The 19,302-nt window shown below is 43.4% G+C and overlaps 1 protein-coding gene across 3 annotated transcripts in view; it reads left to right on the top strand.

Annotated features, from left to right (window-relative positions):
* The window catches only part of POLR3E (RNA polymerase III subunit E), a 31,789-nt gene that overhangs the window by 10,317 nt on the left and 2,170 nt on the right, over positions 1-19,302 (top strand). For all 3 annotated transcript variants that reach the window (XM_075105061.1, XM_075105060.1, XM_075105059.1), the window contains exons 6-20: positions 306-388; positions 1,097-1,204; positions 1,678-1,727; positions 2,025-2,144; positions 2,720-2,805; positions 3,822-3,866; positions 3,950-4,041; positions 4,819-4,939; positions 6,517-6,598; positions 9,068-9,127; positions 10,124-10,281; positions 10,569-10,633; positions 12,177-12,673; positions 17,395-17,472; positions 18,389-18,514. In XM_075105061.1, the coding sequence (XP_074961162.1) occupies positions 306-388; positions 1,097-1,204; positions 1,678-1,727; positions 2,025-2,144; positions 2,720-2,805; positions 3,822-3,866; positions 3,950-4,041; positions 4,819-4,939; positions 6,517-6,598; positions 9,068-9,127; positions 10,124-10,281; positions 10,569-10,633; positions 12,177-12,673; positions 17,395-17,472; positions 18,389-18,514 (1,771 nt within the window). The remainder of the gene's footprint in view (positions 1-305; positions 389-1,096; positions 1,205-1,677; positions 1,728-2,024; positions 2,145-2,719; positions 2,806-3,821; positions 3,867-3,949; positions 4,042-4,818; positions 4,940-6,516; positions 6,599-9,067; positions 9,128-10,123; positions 10,282-10,568; positions 10,634-12,176; positions 12,674-17,394; positions 17,473-18,388; positions 18,515-19,302) is intronic.

Here is a 19,302-nt window from a genome sequence, read left to right as displayed (position 1 = left end):
CCTTCATTCCCTTTTTGTGGTGGGCATAGATATAGGTATGTTAACCAGGGCTCCAGGGAAAGGTGAGAACAGGTGGCTGTGCAGTCTCGGGGTGCTTTGGACACTGTTACATAGCAAGAATTCTTGGAAGTAACCTACATTTTTTGGTGTCCTTCATGAATTCTGAATTGCAAACGGAAAGATGAGTATATGTATTTATTGCAGTCGTTGATATTCCATTTTGAGAATTGGTGATTTCAGACCTTTAGCATCTGTATGCCACATTGCCTGTAGGGTATAATCTCACAGCATTCATCTGTCTGCAGGAAGCTGATGGACAAGCAAACTTTCTGCTCTTCTCAAGCTGCGAGTAACGTTTCCCGCTATGCAGCTGCTGTTTATAAAAAAGGTAGTTTTTTTTTTACTTACCCCTCACATCAGTGAAAAACACTCATTTCAGAGTTGAAATAAGGCCTGTTCTTTTCAGCCTAGGTTGTAATTGGCTGATGCGTCTTCAAAGACAGGAAAATTTTTCCTTATCAATGCCCCCAGAGTCCTTGAGAAGGTCTAGCAAAGTTGTAAATATCATATCAGAACAGGGTGGGTTTGTAGATGCCTCCAGGATCTTAAAAGCACGTGATGGCCTGAAATAATAATTGTTTGTAGCATAAATTTATCATTGTTATTTATATTACTATCTCCATCTCATTTTCCTGTTCAACACTTTTTGCCACTTTCTTGTCTCCTAATGCCATCACTGAGTTTTGATGTGAGGATCATTTGAGATGAAAGTATGTAGATTGTCTTCAGTGATGACTATTTCACTGAGTATCCTGAACCATAGGTCAGGTCTGAGCCAGAATGTAGCTCTCTGCAAGATCTGATTTCAACAGAAAAAGGAAAGTAACAGAAGTTGGTCTTGGTCTTTCCTACTCCTTTGAAATCCTGAGCACTGGATAAATTTTTCACTTCAATCCCTTTTTACATTTTACTGTATTAAATATTTATGTTAAATTGAAGCTGTGCCTTTACAGAGACAGGGAGATAGTGAAAAGTGCTCTCCTTGTGCTGTGGGGGGAAAAAACCTATTTTAGCCAACGTTAATTCTCTTTTTCAGGTGAACTTCACCTGACTCCACTACATGGAATTCTTCAGCTGAGGCCAAGCTTCACCTACTTGGACAAGGCTGATGCAAAACACCGAGAAAGAGAAGCTGCTAATGAAGGTAAATGCTCCATGACTTGTGTTTTCTTTTGGGAGGTGAGATACAAGTTCTCTCTATAATTTTACTGGTAAGAGTTGTTATATTCTGAAGGTGTTTATTATAACAACATACCGATTATGAGACCATTTCTCAGATTTTTTCAGTGATCTTAGTTTCAGTGTAGCTGCATAAATGCTTCTGTGAGCAGGGTGTGGGGGATTGACAAAGGGATGGGAGGTGGTGGGTAGTGTCAGTGGGCAGCAGTAAGGACTGTGTCACCACTGTCACTGAGAAGTTGCACTGCAGAGCTCGTGGGAGCAGTGTCTCCTGTCATAGGAGCCATGCAGTGCTGTTATACGTTGCATAGTTTGGCAAGCTAGGAATGAACCCATGGTTACATAGCTCCTAGTACCACTTTTTTCCTGCATGGGCCCCCAAACAGTTACAGATTGGCTTTGGCTCTTTCACTGCAATTCTGTTCTGTTTTTTGGCAGGTGGTGATTCATCCCAGGATGAAGCTGAAGATGATGTTAAGCAAATTACTGTATGTCCAAATTCCCTTTTTATGATAGTTCAGGCAACAGTTCACAAGAAAGTGTGACAATTCACACCCGAATAAAAGGCAGGAAACCTCAGCTAGTCCTGGTGACCCTCGGCTTGGGAGGGGGAAAGCAAGATGGACTTGCCCTTGTTGCACAAGCGTAAAGATGGCACTGATAGCAAGGGGTGATTCATTTGAGCTGAGGCCCCTAGCTTCTGTTACTTTTGTACCAAATAAATAACGGGGGTGGTTTGCTTCGAGGATTTTGGGGCTATATATAATAATACCCAAATCTTCTAGGTACGATTCTCCCGCCCAGAGACAGAACAAGCTCGTCAGCGACGTGTTCAGTCCTATGAGTTCCTGCAGAAAAGACAAGCAGAAGAGCACTGGGTTCATCTACATTATTATGGCTTGAAGGTAGGTGTGTGCTGGCTGCTGAGAAGGCCTCCTGTGCCTGAAGGCTCAGCCAGGTCTAGAACTGTTTTTAAATCTGGGCCCATAGGAATCAGGGAATCATCAAAAGATAATGAAGAAAAGTAGGTCTGTAGGCTTGAACAGACCCTGCAGTGCTCTGTACCTCCACTGTTGGATAATGCTTTGGGTCTCCACGCTGGAAAAGGTTTAAAACTGAGAGTTGGACAAACATAAAGGGGCGGAGGGGTGGGTCCTGAGTGCAAGAATCACTCAGGTCTTGGATTATGGACTGGACTTTGTGAAAGACTTGGGGAACCCAGTCAGTTGAGTGTCAGGAGTCCAGTTTGTCTGACCCACATGCGTGTCTGTCAGGAGATTTTGAAGTCGTAGCAACAGAAGTGTTCCTACATCATGTGAGCATCATTCAAGCAAGTGGAAGCAGAACATCAGTTAGGTGGAACACTTGAATGGCGCAGTAATGGCAGGGTGGTTACAGCTTGGAACGAGGAATCCAGCTGTCTGGCATTTGTATGTTTTCAGTATGTGGTAGTGACTCTTGGTTTTTTCTGTATCTCCAGGATAGCCGTTCTGAACACGAGCGCCAGTATTTATTTAGTCAAGGTCATGGCCTTGCTGAAAACACAGAATTAATTAAATCTCCCAGGTAATGGTTTGATGGTATCCTACAGAAATTACAGCAATTTGTTGGGGTTGTTTTCAGAGTAATAAGCAGGTATATTCTTTAAAAGTCTGATATTTGGTAATTCCATCCATGATAAAAACTGGATTGTTTAAAAATATGGAAACAAACTAGCCTTCCACTTTGTTTCCCTGTGCTCTTAAAACGAGTTGTTTTGGGATTGTAGCCTCCTGTATGTTATCACAACCTTGCATTATTGAGACTGCGAATACTGTAAAGGAAGAGTTAAAAAGGCTTATTTTGATTAAAATAAGCTAGAACTCTGAAGCCAATAACTTCCACTGTTAGCAAATGATATAAAACTTACCTTTGTGACTTGTAAGAGACACCTGAAACTACTTGAAACTTGTTTGGTTTTGTTTCTTTATTGACTGCAGTTATACAAGAATCTTCCCATGATGCAGTCAATACTAATGCTTTGCTGTAATCTGATACAACCATGGCCCCAGTAATAGGAGAGTGGCAGACTCTCTGTATTAAATGGTCTGGGTGTGTTTTTTTAACATTTAACATCTCAGTGGAACAGTGCTAGGTGTTTGGAGAAGTCTTTTGGACATGATTCTTTCCTTACAGACGCTGGTAATTACATGGCTGGAATAGACTTTTTGCTTGTTGCTGGCCTGGTTCTCTCTGTCTACAGGACTTCACATGACCCCCCTTACTGCTGTGTCAGAGCACCTGTGTTTAAAGTATTTACTCTTGCAGTTCCTCTTTTTGGACAGCTCTTCTGTACAGAAGAGCTGGGATTCTGACTCACACTTATCTCATACTTTGCTTTGGGCAGGGGAATGTCAATAGCTTTTACTAGTACTGAATTTACAGAGGAAGATGAGAGAGGAAAAGGTAGAGCTCTCTTTTCAGACTAATGTTTGTTCTGAAAATTCACACAAATAGGATTGCTCTGAGGAAGAAATAATGGTACTCTAAGCCTGGGAAGTCCCATGACAAGCATTTTAAGGATGTGTTTTCTTTTCTTCTAGTGAATATTTAATGATGCTGATGCCTCCAAGCGTAGAGGAAGAGAAGTAAGTGTTTTACAGAATGTTCGAAGTCCATATTGGCTGGATGCTCTTTTTCACGGGCTATAAATCTGCTTGTTTATCTACAGTGACAAACCAGTGGCTCCAAGCAATGTGCTTTCTATGGCCCAGCTGAGAACTTTACCCCTTGCTGATCAGATTAAGATCCTGATGAAGAATGGTTTGTAGCTTCTGTAATATATTTGCACTTTACTTTGTGACTTCTAATTGCCTCAGATAATGTACCTTTCCTAGTAGCACCAGTTCTGTCACCCCACCAGACAGTCTGTCTGATACTCTGATTCTGTGAAGAATCCCAATCCCGAGCCTTTCCTTAAGAAGACCTGCTATGCAGAGAAGAGCAGTAACAGCAGATCTTACACTGATCTGTATGTTTGCAGTGAATTTACTCTCAGAATAATTTCTAATCTGATGGTAGCTTTCTAGATACATCTTATTTCAGCAGGTATCTCCTGGGATGTGGGGTCTCATTGTGAACCATAAGTTGCAGGTTATTGCAACAAGCTGCACTTTGGCATTTTCTGGGAAGTTTTTGGTAATATGCACTTCATTAGTGTCATCTAGGAATTATATTTTATCTCTTCTGAGTTACTATCTGATGAGAGCAAATCCTGAGAGCTTTGCCTCAGGAGTTTCCTCTCTTGTCAGCTAACTGTTTCCAAATATTGCCAAAGGCATAGATTTTTAAAATTTTATTAATGCATTAATTTGGGACCAGTTAAGCTAATCAACTTTGCTGCAACACTAGCAGATATTTTTAGAACAGATAACTGCAGTACAAGGGGGGACTTAGTAGAACTTATGTTTTGGGTTTTTTCTAAGATATAGGTTTGACCATGAGCTTCAACATAAATCATAGTATCCCAGATTTATAAATCTACGTCTGTATTGTGTGCGCTGAAGAAGCCCTTAATCTGATGTGTATTTTGCCTTTCAGTGAAGGTCATGCCATTTGCAAATCTGATGAGTTTGCTAGGCTCTGGGACCGACTCTACGGCAGTTCTCCGCTGTATACAGCAGGTGGCAATGCTGGTCCAGGGAAACTGGGTCGTGAAGAGGTATGGCTTGTCTTTGTTACTGGGACATGGTTTTCTGCTTTAAGGAGAGGATCAGAACAATGGATTTTATATACTCATCTTCCTTGTGTCCCGAAGTAGCTATGTCCTTAACTCACAGTACTGTAAAATCTTGATTTAATTTTTGGTGCTTTTTAGTGCAGTCAGATATTCAAAATTCAAAGGGTTGATGTTCAAGAATAATGCCTTAGTACCTACCCTAGCTAAAATTAAGGCTAGAGCAGTGATGTAATCTGTATGTGCATTTGAGTTGTGTATGGTTTTGATGTCTTCACCCATGTTCTTTTCTGATAGGACTGTCCCGAGTTCTTCCAGAGATTAATATCAAATATAAACACAGAAAATAAAACCCGTGTCAGCTATAGTATTTGTTAGCTAAATTCAGTCAAAGAAAGATCTTTGTGCTTGCTGTTCATCAGTGGATGCTGCTCTTGTCAGCTGAAAGCTACCCTCTGGAAGGCATTATCTGTTTATTAAATCAGGCATGGGGTACTGAGTGTACCCCACAAAATGGATTCTGTATCATCCTCCTGTGACTAGAATAAAGCATCCCACTGGGAATTGAAGTCTAAAGTGCAGTATGATTCCCCCCCCCCCACCTGGGTGGAGCACTGAATGCAGAGAATTATGGTCTCTGGAATAGCGCTCTCAACTGTTAAGATGAGTGGCAGCTGCTACCAGTCCAAGTCCGTTAGCAGGATGTGTTTCAGCTGTTGTGATAAAGGCCTGTATTAGCAATGAGAGCAGTTTTTACTGCAACCCTTGCTGTCCCTCCAGCCATTTCAGAAGGAAGCTGGAAGCAAGTTAAAAGGTAGTGTATTAGCACTCAGATTGTTTTCTATGTTGTAGCCGATTCTTTGCTACTAGTCTGAGTGGATGTGTGTATCTCTACTAGATATACATGTTTGGGGTGGTTGGGCCCAGAATAGCACATGCACAGATCAGAACTTTAAATGGAGAGGGGACCCATTTCTTTGGTCTGGGTAGGATCAAGATCATGAACCTGGATTGCCTCGAGGCTTTGGAGACTGTGCTAACCAATATCATCCAGCTGATCTTGTAAGCAGACAAGCGCACAGGGTGGTGTTGGTCTCAGGGCCGTTTGGTTCAAGCATGGCATTTTGTAGCATTGTTCTCTTAAGTCCTTGATTGCTGGGAGGGAAATAAAAAACCCTTATGCCCATACGTCAGCATTTTGGCTAAATGCTACCTCCAAGGCTGTGTACCATGTTAGCCTAAGCATTTCTTAGGATCATTCTGGTCTTCTTTACACTGATCCAAGAGAGGATAGGCTTTGCAAGAACAAAGCAGAGCTTGTACCTGTGTTGCATGCATCTGCTAGCCAGAGGGCAGTGCTTTGCTGGTGTAAGCCTTTTTGCACTAGTGTAATTGCAGTGGTGTAATTATGCCACTATTAATTCTTTTTATGAAAACCATGCTTTGGATAAAGGTATAATTTAACTGCAGAACAGGGAAGACATGTTTGTTGTGTTAGTCTTCACCAGTGCCATTTTTCTGGAGTATCTAGTAACTAATTCAGCTTCCTTTTTAATTAACAGTGATGTGCTCTACCCAAAAGATACTTCTAGTCCACATAGTGGAGTCCCTGCAGAAGTGCTCTGTAGAGGGAGAGACTTTGTTGTAAGTATAAAAGTGTTTGTTTTTTTAAAGGAAAACGCAGGTGAAGTTTACCTGAGAGGTCAGAGCATTGCAAAACTCTGCTGCTCTAATGCAGGAAGGTGTTTCCTCCAAATAGGTTACTTGTACTTTAATCCTGAAGGTGTTGTAACAAGCCTGTCGTCAGAATGTTGGTGTACATTGACATTGTGGCTGGCTGGCAGGTTCAGATCATCTGTCATTAACAGTGTTCATCGCTTTCTAATACATGCTGTAGAGCCACTGTCACATAGTCCCCACAATGCGGGTCTTACAGAAGAGCCAGGACTGGATAATAAAGTGCTTGTTTCTCCAGATATATTTTCGTGGGCTCAGGACTGTGAGGTCTCAGGAGGGCAGTGTGGGTAAGCCTTGTGCTCCCTGAGCATGCACTGTTGATCTTTGAAAAGGACTTTATTCCCCAGAGCTGGTAATCAGTGAAAGGACTTTGTTCCCAGGCACCTTTTGTGAGCAGTAGCTGCACATGGAAGTTGAAATGAATACAGGTCTTGTAAACACACACGTAACCACAGCAAAAAAGGAACAACCTCTGCTTTGTATTTATTTTCACTAACCGTGGAAAGAATGAAGTTCCTAAGTGGTTCCTAAGTTCATATTCAGTTTATGGCTTCCGCCCCATCAAAGAGAAGCTGACGAGTCCATTGCTCTCATTTTTTTCAGTTAGATCTGACTGTTCCCCTTGTTTGCAAAGTTTGCTTATGAGATTTAGCTCTGAATAGGAGCATGCTGTGCAAGAGACTTTAAGGATATTACAGTACTAGTGTAAGATCAAACTGATGGTGATTGAAACTGACTTTATTGTGTCTTGATGTCTGCCCAAGACACTGCCATATGGAGACCTGGATTCAGGTGTGACCCAGTGACATGTCTTTAGGACACAACAGATTGCGCATGATGTGTCACCTAAAGTTCTGGGGACTGGAAATTATTATGCGCAGTTAAGTAAGCAGTGGTGTTCTGGCAAATAAGATGTAAAGATAAATTATTTTCATTTGAATTGTCAAATACACCATGCATGAGAAATGGATCTGTGTTGATCTTAAATGCAAATAATTTGCTCATTAGCTTTACAACAGTGAAAAAGTTAAAATGTTAGCAAATAGAAAGCATCGATATTTCTGGCTTTCAGACAAAGTGAAACGTCTGGTCATAAGGCTCAGAAATAGTATGTAATGCTGTATTGTGTCTGGATAAAATGTGTGCTAGCTTAAAAAGTGAACTTTATATTCCTGTATGTATTTGTGTAATTAATAAGGTTAAAAAATATTTATGGCCAGCAGTAACTTTTAGTGTCCACTTGTTCCACGCTGTACTTTGGAGAGGAGGAAAAATAATCTGCATCTTTTCTGAAAGCATCTGTTTTTTCCCTGGGTTCTCAAGTAATAAATTAAGAGGGCATGAGTATCATTGACTCTAGCTGAGGGTAAGATGCCTAATAAGAAATGGCTGCCTCAGAGTTGTGTGCAAGGAGAGCTGATAGATCTACTTCCTTTGGACAGCAGCTTCCTGTGCTTTAAAACAGAAATGCCTTATGCCTTAAAGTGAGTGTGGTGGTTTTGTGTGTTTGTGGGCAGAGAGAAGGGTGCATAGATGCCATCATAGGGCAGGAAGAAATTGGCAGTAATGAGATTTGTCATTCTTCACATGATTAATACACACGGACTAAAGGAGGTGGTAGTCTGTTTAAATAGAGATGGGAAGAAATCAAAGGTCATGTTCAGACAAAGTTCTGCCCAAGTCCTCATGTATCCTGTTAGCCTGCTCTCAGCAGCTGCCTCTCAGGATGTTAGAATTTAGGAGCTTTCAGTTGAGGGTTGGACTTGATCTTTGAGGTCTTTTCCAACCTTAATGATTCTATGAGCTGCTCTGCAGAGCACCTAGCTTTTACATTAATTGGGGACGAGTATGTTGTGACAGGCCATCTCAGCATAACTGTAAGTGACTGTGATGTGCACTGAAGAAGGGAACAGGCACTTTCTAGGAGGCTGTGTGCTGGAGAAAGTCAACAGTCATCAGCCTCTGCAGGCCCCTACATTAACAGAAGTGGGTGAAGAGTTTAGGTTGATGATTATGTATATGAGAAGCTAAGTCTCAGGTGTGACTTCTGGAGTCCCAGCATCACTGCAATGGATCTTTTTTTTTGGAAGCTAAATGGGGTTTGAGTTCAAGAGATTTTTCATAGCTTCTGTAGTCACAGGTTCACCAAGGCAAACCATGGACTCTCAAAGACTTTGATACTGTGTTCATGGCCATTTGAGGCCAGCAAGTGTTCTCCCACTATCTGGCCAAGAATCACCTACTTCTACATTCTTAAAAGGAATGGGGTTTCCATTTTTCTGGTAACATCATTGAGCAGCGTCATTACTACAACTTCAGTGAAGTAACTGAAAGTAAATACAGTTACTAGGTTTGTCTCCTTTGTTGCCTTTGTAGATGTGGAAGTTCACACAGGACCGCTGGGTTGTGAGAAAGGAAGTGGCAGCAGTTACAAAAGTGAGTGATTTTTTTTTTTTTCTTCCTAAATCAGAAGTTGGTGATACGTGTTGTGCATTGTCTGTAGGTCAGTAGTAGGTTCTCAGGTAACAGTGTCTGCATTTCTGCTGACTTGCAGTGTTGCTCATCAGGCATGCCTTCTCTTTGGAAAAGGTGTAGGTACATACTCTTTTTAGAAATGTTTTGAGCAGCTCCCACAGTTACCATGACTCCACAAGATATGACTGTCCTGGTAGCTGAGCCACTGGAATGCATCTTGTCCTCTCATCTGTTTCAGTGGAAAGCCAGACACAGTTTGAATTAAGCTGACAGGTCATGCACTAAAGCAGATGAGTGCTTGGCCAGTCCATGCTAGCTGCTCTACTTTGGGTATATTACAAAAGAGCAACTCTTCTGTTGGCACTTGCCAGTTGTCAATATTGAATAAAAGCTTTAAAGCAACTATGGCACCTGAATATTCTATTAAAACTGGCAAATTAATGAGAAACATTAAGTAAAGAGGACAAAAAATAATTTCCTTAAAATGCAGTAAAATGATAAAACACAAGTGAATTTATACACAGACCATGTATTTTTGGAATGTAAGATCCAGCTCTGCTTAAAAGCTGTGCACGTGTAGGTGCAGCACGTCTGACCTGCAGGTCTAAAATAAGATTAACATTGTAGAATATGCTTCTCTTCACAATAGAGTCTTTTCATCTCAGTTTGGAAACTCCCTTTTCTTCACAAAATGTGCCATGAGCTATTTGACTCTCAGGTGATTAATCACCACTGCTCTCTGAAGTCCTGTGCTTTTAACATTGTGTGAAAGTGTTGGTGCTGCAGAGAAGGATGAGTATTTCTGACTTCTCTGGGTGTGTGTTTGTGGCAGTGCTCCATATATACCAAATCAGCCCAATTCTTGGTGTCTCATGAAACAATGCCCATTGCTGCATGGCTGCATATGTCCTGTGTAAATTGACTTCCATATTATCTATGCTTTTTCTTTCTTTTTAGCTTTGCCCGGAAGATGTGAAAGACTTCCTAGAGCATATGTCTGTGGCAAGAATAAACAAAGGTTGGGAGTTCATGCTCCCATATGATGAAGACTTTGTTAAGAAGCATCCAGATATAGTTCAGAGGCAGCATATGCTGTGGATGGGCATTCAGGCCAAGTAAATGACTTGTTGTACTTTGGGGAATAAACTAAAACCAGAGAACTATCTAGTACAAAGTTTCTGTAGACATTGATAGATAATTTGACCTGTATTGCCTTGAAGGTTTCCCCATCACTGTCACCAGGCAGGGGTGTGATGGGGGGTGTCACTGCATCATTGAAGCAAATCCTGTTCTGTGGCTCTCTGGAGAAACTGAGTGTTCTAGCTAATAGCTAAAGCTGGCATGGCTGCATGTGGGTATAACAGCTGAAACTGTCCTGGTATATTTTATCTTTGTCTTTCAGATTAGAAAAGGTCTACAATCTCTTAAAGGAGCACTTGACACCAAAGAAACAAGAGGCACAATCAGGTAAATGGAATTGTGTGTGGATCATCTTAAAGCACATGCATCCCTCCATATTCCTGGATGATGTTTTGGAGTTTCTCTCTGGTTTTGAACATGGTGGGGTCTGGCTGTGTTTTGTTTGATATTTTTCCTTTCTTGCTATTTCTTCTGGATTATTTGAGACAGATCTTGGTCTTTACAAACATAACTGATGTTGGGTTGACACAACCTTAACTGTAGTATCCTTGTAGCAGAGCAGGGAGGATTCCATGGCACTGGGGACTAGATATTTGGTAGCGTAAAATCAGGTGGTTCTGTTATCCACTTCTTCATTTAAGGCAGCGTGTATGGTGTAAGGGTATAAGCAGCTTCTGAAGACAGCACAGGGCCAGTGCACAAGTAATTCTCACCTCTCAGTTTGCAAGCTATTGTGCATGAGGTGATTTTTTTTTTTATTTCCCCAGATTTGCACTGGGCTGTCTGTGGTGTGGTTGAGGGCTGAGCAATTAAAGAATGTGTTTGGCATGGGGCTGTAAGGAGATGTGAAAGATGTGAAGGTGTGTCTCTCTTAGGCATCCTTGCCAGTGAGAACATTAAAGTAGCTGTTCCGTAATCCTAAAAGGCTGTGAAAACTTGAGATTCCATAGAGTTTTAACTGGGCATTTGGCTTATTGCCAGACACTGAAGCCAATGAAGAGTATAAGCAGAACTGACAAATGAGCATATGAATCCATTTCAATACTGTGGGTCTGATCTGCTTGGAAGGATTAGGTGTTGGGTTATTTGGAGGGGATTAGCGAGCCTAACAGCAGAGAAGATAACAGCATGTGTGCTGTGCATGCTTTTGCCTTAAACGTAGCACTCCTTCCTTCTACACTGAGACTGGATTCCTCTGCTGCCAGCATGGCCCTTACTTTCACCTCTGGATAGTTGAATGTGGAGAGGACATGGGAAGAGGCACAGGATTGCATGGGAAAGGAGTCCCTTCTGTCCCTTCCTCCCCATCACTGGGTAATAATACTAAGAAGAGGGTCCCAGACTTTCATACTGTGTGCTTCATGTTAAAAGGGTGTTCAGGTTCACTGTTAACCCATTAAGTCTCCTTGCTGTACCTGTAGGACACCCCTGTGCTGGCTCTGGCAGTTGGTGCAGCAGCCACTAGATACTCAAAAACAACCAGTTGTTGGGCAAAGAAGCATTTGGGTCACAAGTAGAGATGTGTAAGCAGTCTGTATCCTGGTTTCCTGATTTGTGGAAAAGGCCGTAGTGATTGAACAAGTGTGCTTTGTCTTTGCTTCAGGTTCCTTGACTGGAACACCCCTCCCCTAGAATCTGGCTTACAATTGTCAACATATTTATCTTTAAAAGAAACCAAACACATACCCAGTACCCCAAAAAAACTGGAAACCAAAGCAAAATCTAACAAAAAAACCCATGTTTATGCCTTAGATTTCACAAGGAGGTGATGTTTCCTGATTTTATTTCACTATGAGCCCTTCCAGAAACATTCTGCAAGACTGGAGCCGTGGTTATGTTGAGATTTATAGCATCTTTTGTTTCTTGCTAGCTCATCCTTTGCTGGTTTCTGGGGAGCAAAGGGTCAATATGGCTAAAGCAAAAGCCAAGCAGAACTATGGGCAGCTGGAGAAGGAGTTCCAGAAGCAAAAGGCAGAGATTAAATCAAATAACACCTCAGCCAAGATGGATGTTTCCAATATCCGCATTAAAGAGGAGCCTGTGAGTGACGAGGAGCCAATGGATACCTCGGCTTATGAGGGCATGAACAACGGCATTGTCAATGGCCTCCATGGAGAGGAGGACTCCACAGACTCTTTAAATGGCCACTTGCCTGGAGGCTGCATTGACCGGGTGGCCCAAGAACTGAAGGCATTTGTGTCGTCAACATTTAAGAAACAATTTGTACTCACCCTGAGTGAGCTTAAACGGTTATTTAACCTTCACTTAGCCAGTCTGCCTCCAGGACATACGTTGTTCAGTGGAATTTCAGACAAAATGTTACAGGATATGGTGTTGGACACTGGCTGCAAACAGATTTTGGTGCCTGTAAGTATGTTTTTCCCTTGGTATACTTTGGGGAGGGGTTGGGACAGGGCAGTTAAATGTGTGAGCTGTGAAATGTTTGTGTCCTGTGCTGGTGGACCAGAAGAACAGATGTGCACTGAGTAACTGTCCACTATTGGATATGTTGAAGCTGCTGGAGGTTTGTCTGGTGTCCTGCTTCTGGCAGGCTCTGCACTCTGCTTTCATTGCTCAGTGGTCCAAGCTTTCCACGTCCAAGCTGCACTGCTGGCTCCCTTAGGCTGCAGTGACTCGCTGTCCCAGCTTGCTCCTGTTAACGTGATCTAAGGCAGTCCCAGATTCCCATCAGCTCTCCTGGAGTTGCACAAGTTTCTTTTCTCAGGGACAGGGATGCAGTTGGGGGAGGAAAGGTGGCATTGACTGCCTGGGAGCAGCAGGGTACACCAGGCAGAGCCCTCTGGGAAGCAACAAACCATATCTGCAGCAGGTTTCTTTGGTTAGTCCTCTTCCTCCTAGGCTCTGCAGCGGTGTCTTTGTTTCTTTGTCTTTATGGAAATGACATGTGTGATTGCATGAGACAGAGCCAGGTTTGTGTGACAGTAGATTGTTTAGGAAACGAAAAGGAATTTGGCATCATGGGAAAGAGCCTAAAAGGAAATTAATTTTACAAGACATCTGGCAGTGCTGATTGGATTGCAACCAGAAAGAGCTTGGGAGTCAGCTGCCTTTGGGGAGAGAGGCAAAGAGATGTGTGAACTGCTTGAAAGAGCAGGCACGGCAGAAAGAGGAGGAAGCAGGCAGGCTGATGAGAGCGAGCCTTGAAGCATGGGAGCTGAAACCCAGCTAAGGAATAAGGGTTGCTATGGCGTGGCAGAAATAACATGTTCAGTCATGTGCAGTGTACGTGTCGTTGCACCTGGGAATCGAGTAACAGACTGAAATGCCAGTAGGGAGACCACCAATTTTGGTACTTTCTGCTTTCTCTGACAGCTTCCAAGTCCTGGGGTAATGTTTGCCTGGGACTGCCTCTTAGTGCTAGCTAGGCTCTCCTCTGTATGCGGTGTAATGTATGGATTTGCCATGCTGATGGTAAATAGCCAAGGTCACTGCTGCTCTGTTACTTGGACTGGGACTTACTTGCTTTGGAAATTTTGGGATTTGGGAAATTATTCCATCCACTCTTTGCTTAAAGGCTGTGAGGAATGAAAGTGGGATAGTTTCTTTTTTTCAAAAAACAGCCAAAATAAAATCCTCCTAAAGAGATGTGGTTGGGAACTTCCTTCTGTCTAGAAAACCCTGTCACAGGAGACCTGCAGAGGTGTAGAAGTGGTCACCTGAATGTCTCTTGCTGGAGGTCTGCCGTAAATTTTAGTTTTGCTGACCCAGAAATTACTGCAAAACTTGAGATCTTGTACAGGAGCCTGTATAAGCCTGTACTGTTATCAGCAATGTAAATCGTGATGTTCTGTACAGATGGCAAAGGTGCTGGGGGTGGTTTTACGCTTTGCATGGGATTATACACATATTTGGACAATTTTGTCAGAATGCAATGAGGGTGCCTGAGCTCAGGGAAAGCCTGGAGGGTTGTTTAGCATGGGATTTCATAGTTGCCCATTAGTTTTCCATAATTGAAAGTACTTTGGTGATAAAAATCAATGATCTGAGGTAATTAAAATTATGTTCTTCTGTGGGGGGTGAAGCCACTCTTGGCTTGCATGCTGCCCTATTATAGAAAACATGTTCCTTAAAACAGTAATTGAAACCTTACCAGGGCAATGCAGGATTTATTATAAAGCTGATGGACTGCACCCAGGGTATGTGGGGAGCCAGAAGAGATGCCCCTCCAACTGCAAATGAGACCATGGGGATGCCTGCAGGGTGCTGTGCTTGCCTGTGCTTTGTAGTGCCCTCAAAGTGGGAGGGAACAGCACACACAAAGAAATAGCTAATCCTGGGCACATGCACCTAAGTGGAGTGGGCTGCTGCTGCCATTGGAGAGAGGGCGAACAGAGGCATCTTTGGCAGACGCTGGTGCTGTGCGTGTGTCCAGAGCTTGCACAGGCTGAGCCTGTGTCCAGCCCCACGGAAAACATTTGCATAGGAATCTGGCTCCTGAGTATCTGCAACCATTTCCTGCAGACTGATGGGGGTGGCTGGCGCCTGCTCGCTCCCTTCCCGTGGACTGTGGAGTGGCAAGGTTCTGCCCAAATCTTGAGGATATTTTTGAGGCATCAGGAAATGATGTAACCATTGCTGGTGTCCTGCCTGGCTAAGGTAACAGGAGAGGAATGCAGCCCCACGCCTATGGCGAGCCTTTTGGGCTAGTGGTGATGCCAGGCTCCTGGAGAGGTAAGCTCAACAGTTTACCTCTAGAATTATTCCAGCTGATCAGCTTTTTCTGGCAGATTCGGCCCCTTTCAGTGTGGTTAGCTATAATGCAAGGCTGCCTGGCAGTGGCTATTTTTAGGGCATGCTCAGTGCTTGAGTGAGACATAACCCAAAGCCAAGGGCTCCTCCCTGAGAGCTGCTGTTTTAACGTGGCAGCCCTGGGGACCCGGGGCAGCAGTGCATCTCCTACAAGCCCTGCACTAGCTCTGGGGGCTTAGGGCAGGAAGGGACACAGGGCAAATATTTTAAAGAGGGATTTTAAGGCAGTGGAGAGCTGTTTCAAGGTGAGGCTGGAAAGATTAAGGTAACGAACATAAAATGGCAAAGGGACAGCAGATGGCAAGAAAGTAAAGCTGTTTGGACAGAGCCATGTGTCTGTCAGAAGCGTCGCTGATGGCATTTCCTGCTCCTGTGGACAGGCTGTATGACAGCAGCAAGTGAGCAGGGTGCTGTTGGCAGCAGTGTTTCCAACAGTTTGCAGAGTAAGGCTGGAGGAGAGGAGGAGGTTCTGTGGGGTTTTTCTTCCCAAATAAGTATTGTGTTGGTTTGGAAGCAGTTTCCTCACAGAATGGCCAGATAAACACAGCTGCATTTCAGACGTGTGGCTGAAGCGAGAGGAGTTTGCACTCCGGGTTTGTGTTGAGTGACTTTCTCAGAGTGAGACAGCTTGTGGCTGGCTGTTTCCAGTGCCCTGCATTTTGCCTTTCTTGCTGCAGCTGTTTTTCTGAAGGGAAGCTGAAGTATTTGATTTTATCTATGCTGAAAGCACACGAGAGATAGTATTCTTCAAAAGCAAGTGTCCTTATGAGAAGAGAACTATGTCAGGTGTTGCAAGCTAATAAACCTCAATCCTGGCTCTAAACCAAGTGTAAAACCTTGTTATATTCCAGCCATTTGGACCAACATGAGAGCCAAAGCTGCTAATCCCACCAGGCAGCTCCCACTGGACAAAACTCTTCCCCTTTGCAATAAGATCAGAGGCAAAGCGTGAAAGGAAACTCTGATCTTTCACTCTGCGATGCACAGGTCTTTTGGCACGGCGTGAGGGAGGCTGGGAAGAAAGGTTTTGTTTGTACCAGCAGCCAGGATTGAGGGATACTGGAACAATCAGGACTGGCTTGTTAGCTTCTCGTAGATGATTGATGTAGGTCATCTGGGTGGTTAGCAAGCAATAAATTGTTAGTGACAGACAGGAAGAGACATGTCAGGAGTGAAGGCATATTCCAGCATTGCTCATTAGTCACTGCTCCAAGGGGAGATATTAAGGCAAATGGATGGTATTTTACTTTTTTAGCAGTTTGGGGCATGGAGGGGAGGCAGTTGTGTTCCCTCCTGTGTGCAGGGGTGTTAGGCCTCTGCCTCAGAAAAAAGTAAAAAACAAATATATTTCTTTAGCTTAGCACATGGAGGGGAAGGGGGGGGGACACGACCAAACCAAAACTACTTCATTATTGGAGCCTGAAACGAGCAAGTGCCTGGTTCACTCTCCATCGGTGTTCAGTCTTCTGAAGTCCTGTAGTCTGCCCCAAAACAGAGATGCCAAATACAGCAGAAGCACAGTCCTTGTCAGTAACGCTGACTTGGGATTAGTGAAGCAGATAAATACAGAAGAGTCTGAGTCTCTAAAACCTGCCACTGTAAATGTAAAAACCTCCAGAAGGTCCCTGCAATGCCCTTGGTGCTCGATCGAATACTGCTTTGGATGGTCTGGAAGCAAAGGCTGCTGATAGGAAAAATCTAGACATCTTGCCATGAAATACAGGCTAAGGTCCAAGCCCTGGGATCGTTCTGGTACACGGTGGTTGACCCTCCACCAGTGGAGAACTGTCCCCATGCAAAATTCACAGGATCCCCGTATGCCCAGCAGTTCCCTTCTAGAACTCTGAAATGGTTGGTGGTTGCCAGCAGGGCCCATGGCACTGGCGTACATTTCCCCACCGTGACCAGATGCATCAGCCAAACATGGCTTGAGCATATCAAGGCACACATTGGCGTGTTCATCACATTCCCTAGGCCATAGTTAGCCCCTCGTTAATTTGAGGTATGTGTGCCACAGGATCACCCAGCAGGACAGGTTTGATACAGATCATGTTTCTGTTGAAGTCATTGGGGCCTGTGAGAAGGCACCTGCCCATGGCTGCGGGACAGGCCGTGCCTGAGCAGGCACAGGGGCCACCAGAGCAAAGTTACCCCTTCGAGTGCGGAGTGGGAGAGGAGCTCATGTTGTTTCAGCAGTTCTCATTACAGGGCAACGACGTTTTTGATATAGTAATAGGCGTCCAGGGATACTGTATCATAGAATCATTAAGCAGAACTCATTAAGTAGATGGTTATTTTTAACAGCCTCTTGTTCTCAGTTTCCTCCACAGACTGCTGCTTCACCAGATGAACTAAAGGTCTATGCACTTTGGGAAGCTGGTGACACTTATGATCAGGTAAAGATTAAAAATAAGTGACTTTCCCAAATACATGTTTATTGAGCACTTGGCATGGTTTGAATTTGTGTTTCTAGAACTGGTGCAGCAGGTAGTGTTCCTCTTTCCCTGTTGAAGCGACCAGTTTTCAATACCAACTTATTTCCAGCTGAGAGGAAGCTCTTAGCTCGCAGGGTGATCATTGCTGTGTCAAGAAAAGGCGGTGTGGACAGAAGCAACATAATATGTTGGTAATACACGTCAGGAATTAGCTCAATGGAATACAAATCATTTTGAACCTGTGAGGAGAAAGGGCTTTCCAATGCAGGCTTCACACCAAGAGAGACTCCAATTTTTTTTCTTTTGACAGCAATGCAAAATTAACCAGAGATGAAATTATGTTGTTACCTGCTGCATGTTTGTACGTAGAATAGGAAATGCTCACATATGCTGTAATCATCTCTTGAGTTTTAATTGCTATCAGAGTAAATGAAGTGAAAGGGAAGTGGCCTAACAAAACGTGGATGGACAATGCAACTCCTGTGTCTGTGATCTAAATAAATTTTTATAGGAAAGACTCAAGCAGTACCCAGCCTGCTGGCTGGAGTGGACCACATGGACTCCTGTGGAAGCATTTGAGAGGAGTATGTTGCAGCCCTGTCTTCAGCATGTTCTTGCACCTTTGGAGGTGCCCCAGGTCACGGGACAAATGCAGGTCTAGCCATGGCATATGGAGAGATCCCTGTAGAGCCCTCTGAGGCTAGGGCACTGCCAGGGAGCAGATGTATGTGGGATGGTGTCAGGATTGCAGGACAGGAATCCTCTAATGTAGTTCAGTGAATGTTTTGTACATATTAAGGCACATGCAGTTTTGATATATAGAAAGATAGGAATAGTTGTTCTCCTCTTTGTATTTATGATAAATTTTCTTTTAAAGCATCGCCAAGTGTTGCTTGAAATCTTCTCGAAAAATTATCGAGTGCGCAGGAATGTCATCCAGAATCAGCTGAGTCAAGAATGTGGAGAAGATCTAAACAAGCAGGAGGTGGATAGAGTGTTAAAGGTAAGTTTCTATTCCGTTGTGGGTTTGATCCAATTAATACATGAATTTTTCATGCTTAGTTTGAGCAAAGGATCCTATTTTACCTTGAATTGACAAACAATAAGGATGTCGTTGGAATGTGGACAAAGCCTTGCTTTCTTAAAAATACACTTGTCTCATTCTACCTTCTTTCCCTCCAAGGAATAGTGATTGTGACTCACGCGTTATTTTGTGTTATTGCAACAAATCTTTATTCCTCATCTTGGACCAGCAGAGGATGGTGTAGTAAATGTGGTACTTCAGAGTCATTTTTAAATACCGTGGAGTTAAACCTTAAGGGAGGGTTCTGCAGAGTGTGCTGAGTTTACCAGCTGACTGCTGCTGGTTAATGCAGAAGAGCCCAAGTGCCACACAGTCAGAAGGAAATGCATTTCATTCTGTAGTAGGACGTGCAGCAGTGTACAGAGCAGAACCCTAGCCAAAACAAGCAGGCAAAGCAGTAGCTAGCACATTTCATTGTGAATGGTAATTTGAATCCTTTCATCTCTGTCTTTGAAGGTGCACCATTTACTTGCTAAAGAAGTTGAAGGTATAAAGTACCTACCCCATAGGCCATGATTGACAAGCTTTGAAAGCGATGCGGGATGGCTAAGTAGAAAGTTGCCAACTAATGTAATACTTCAGTCATTGTTGCTGGGCCTTTGCTCACTGTCACCCACTTCAATAAGACAAGTGCTTAAGTAGTTTATTACATTGGGCTCTGCAAACAGAATAATAGCGTATTTGAAAAATTACAGATCTGTTGCTGT

This window comes from Phalacrocorax aristotelis, chromosome 10 (genome assembly GCF_949628215.1).
Source record: "Phalacrocorax aristotelis chromosome 10, bGulAri2.1, whole genome shotgun sequence".
In the NCBI taxonomy this organism is placed as follows: domain Eukaryota; kingdom Metazoa; phylum Chordata; class Aves; order Suliformes; family Phalacrocoracidae; genus Phalacrocorax; species Phalacrocorax aristotelis.
The sequence above is the reverse complement of the archived record's forward strand: the minus strand, read 5'-3'. Positions and strand labels throughout refer to the sequence as shown.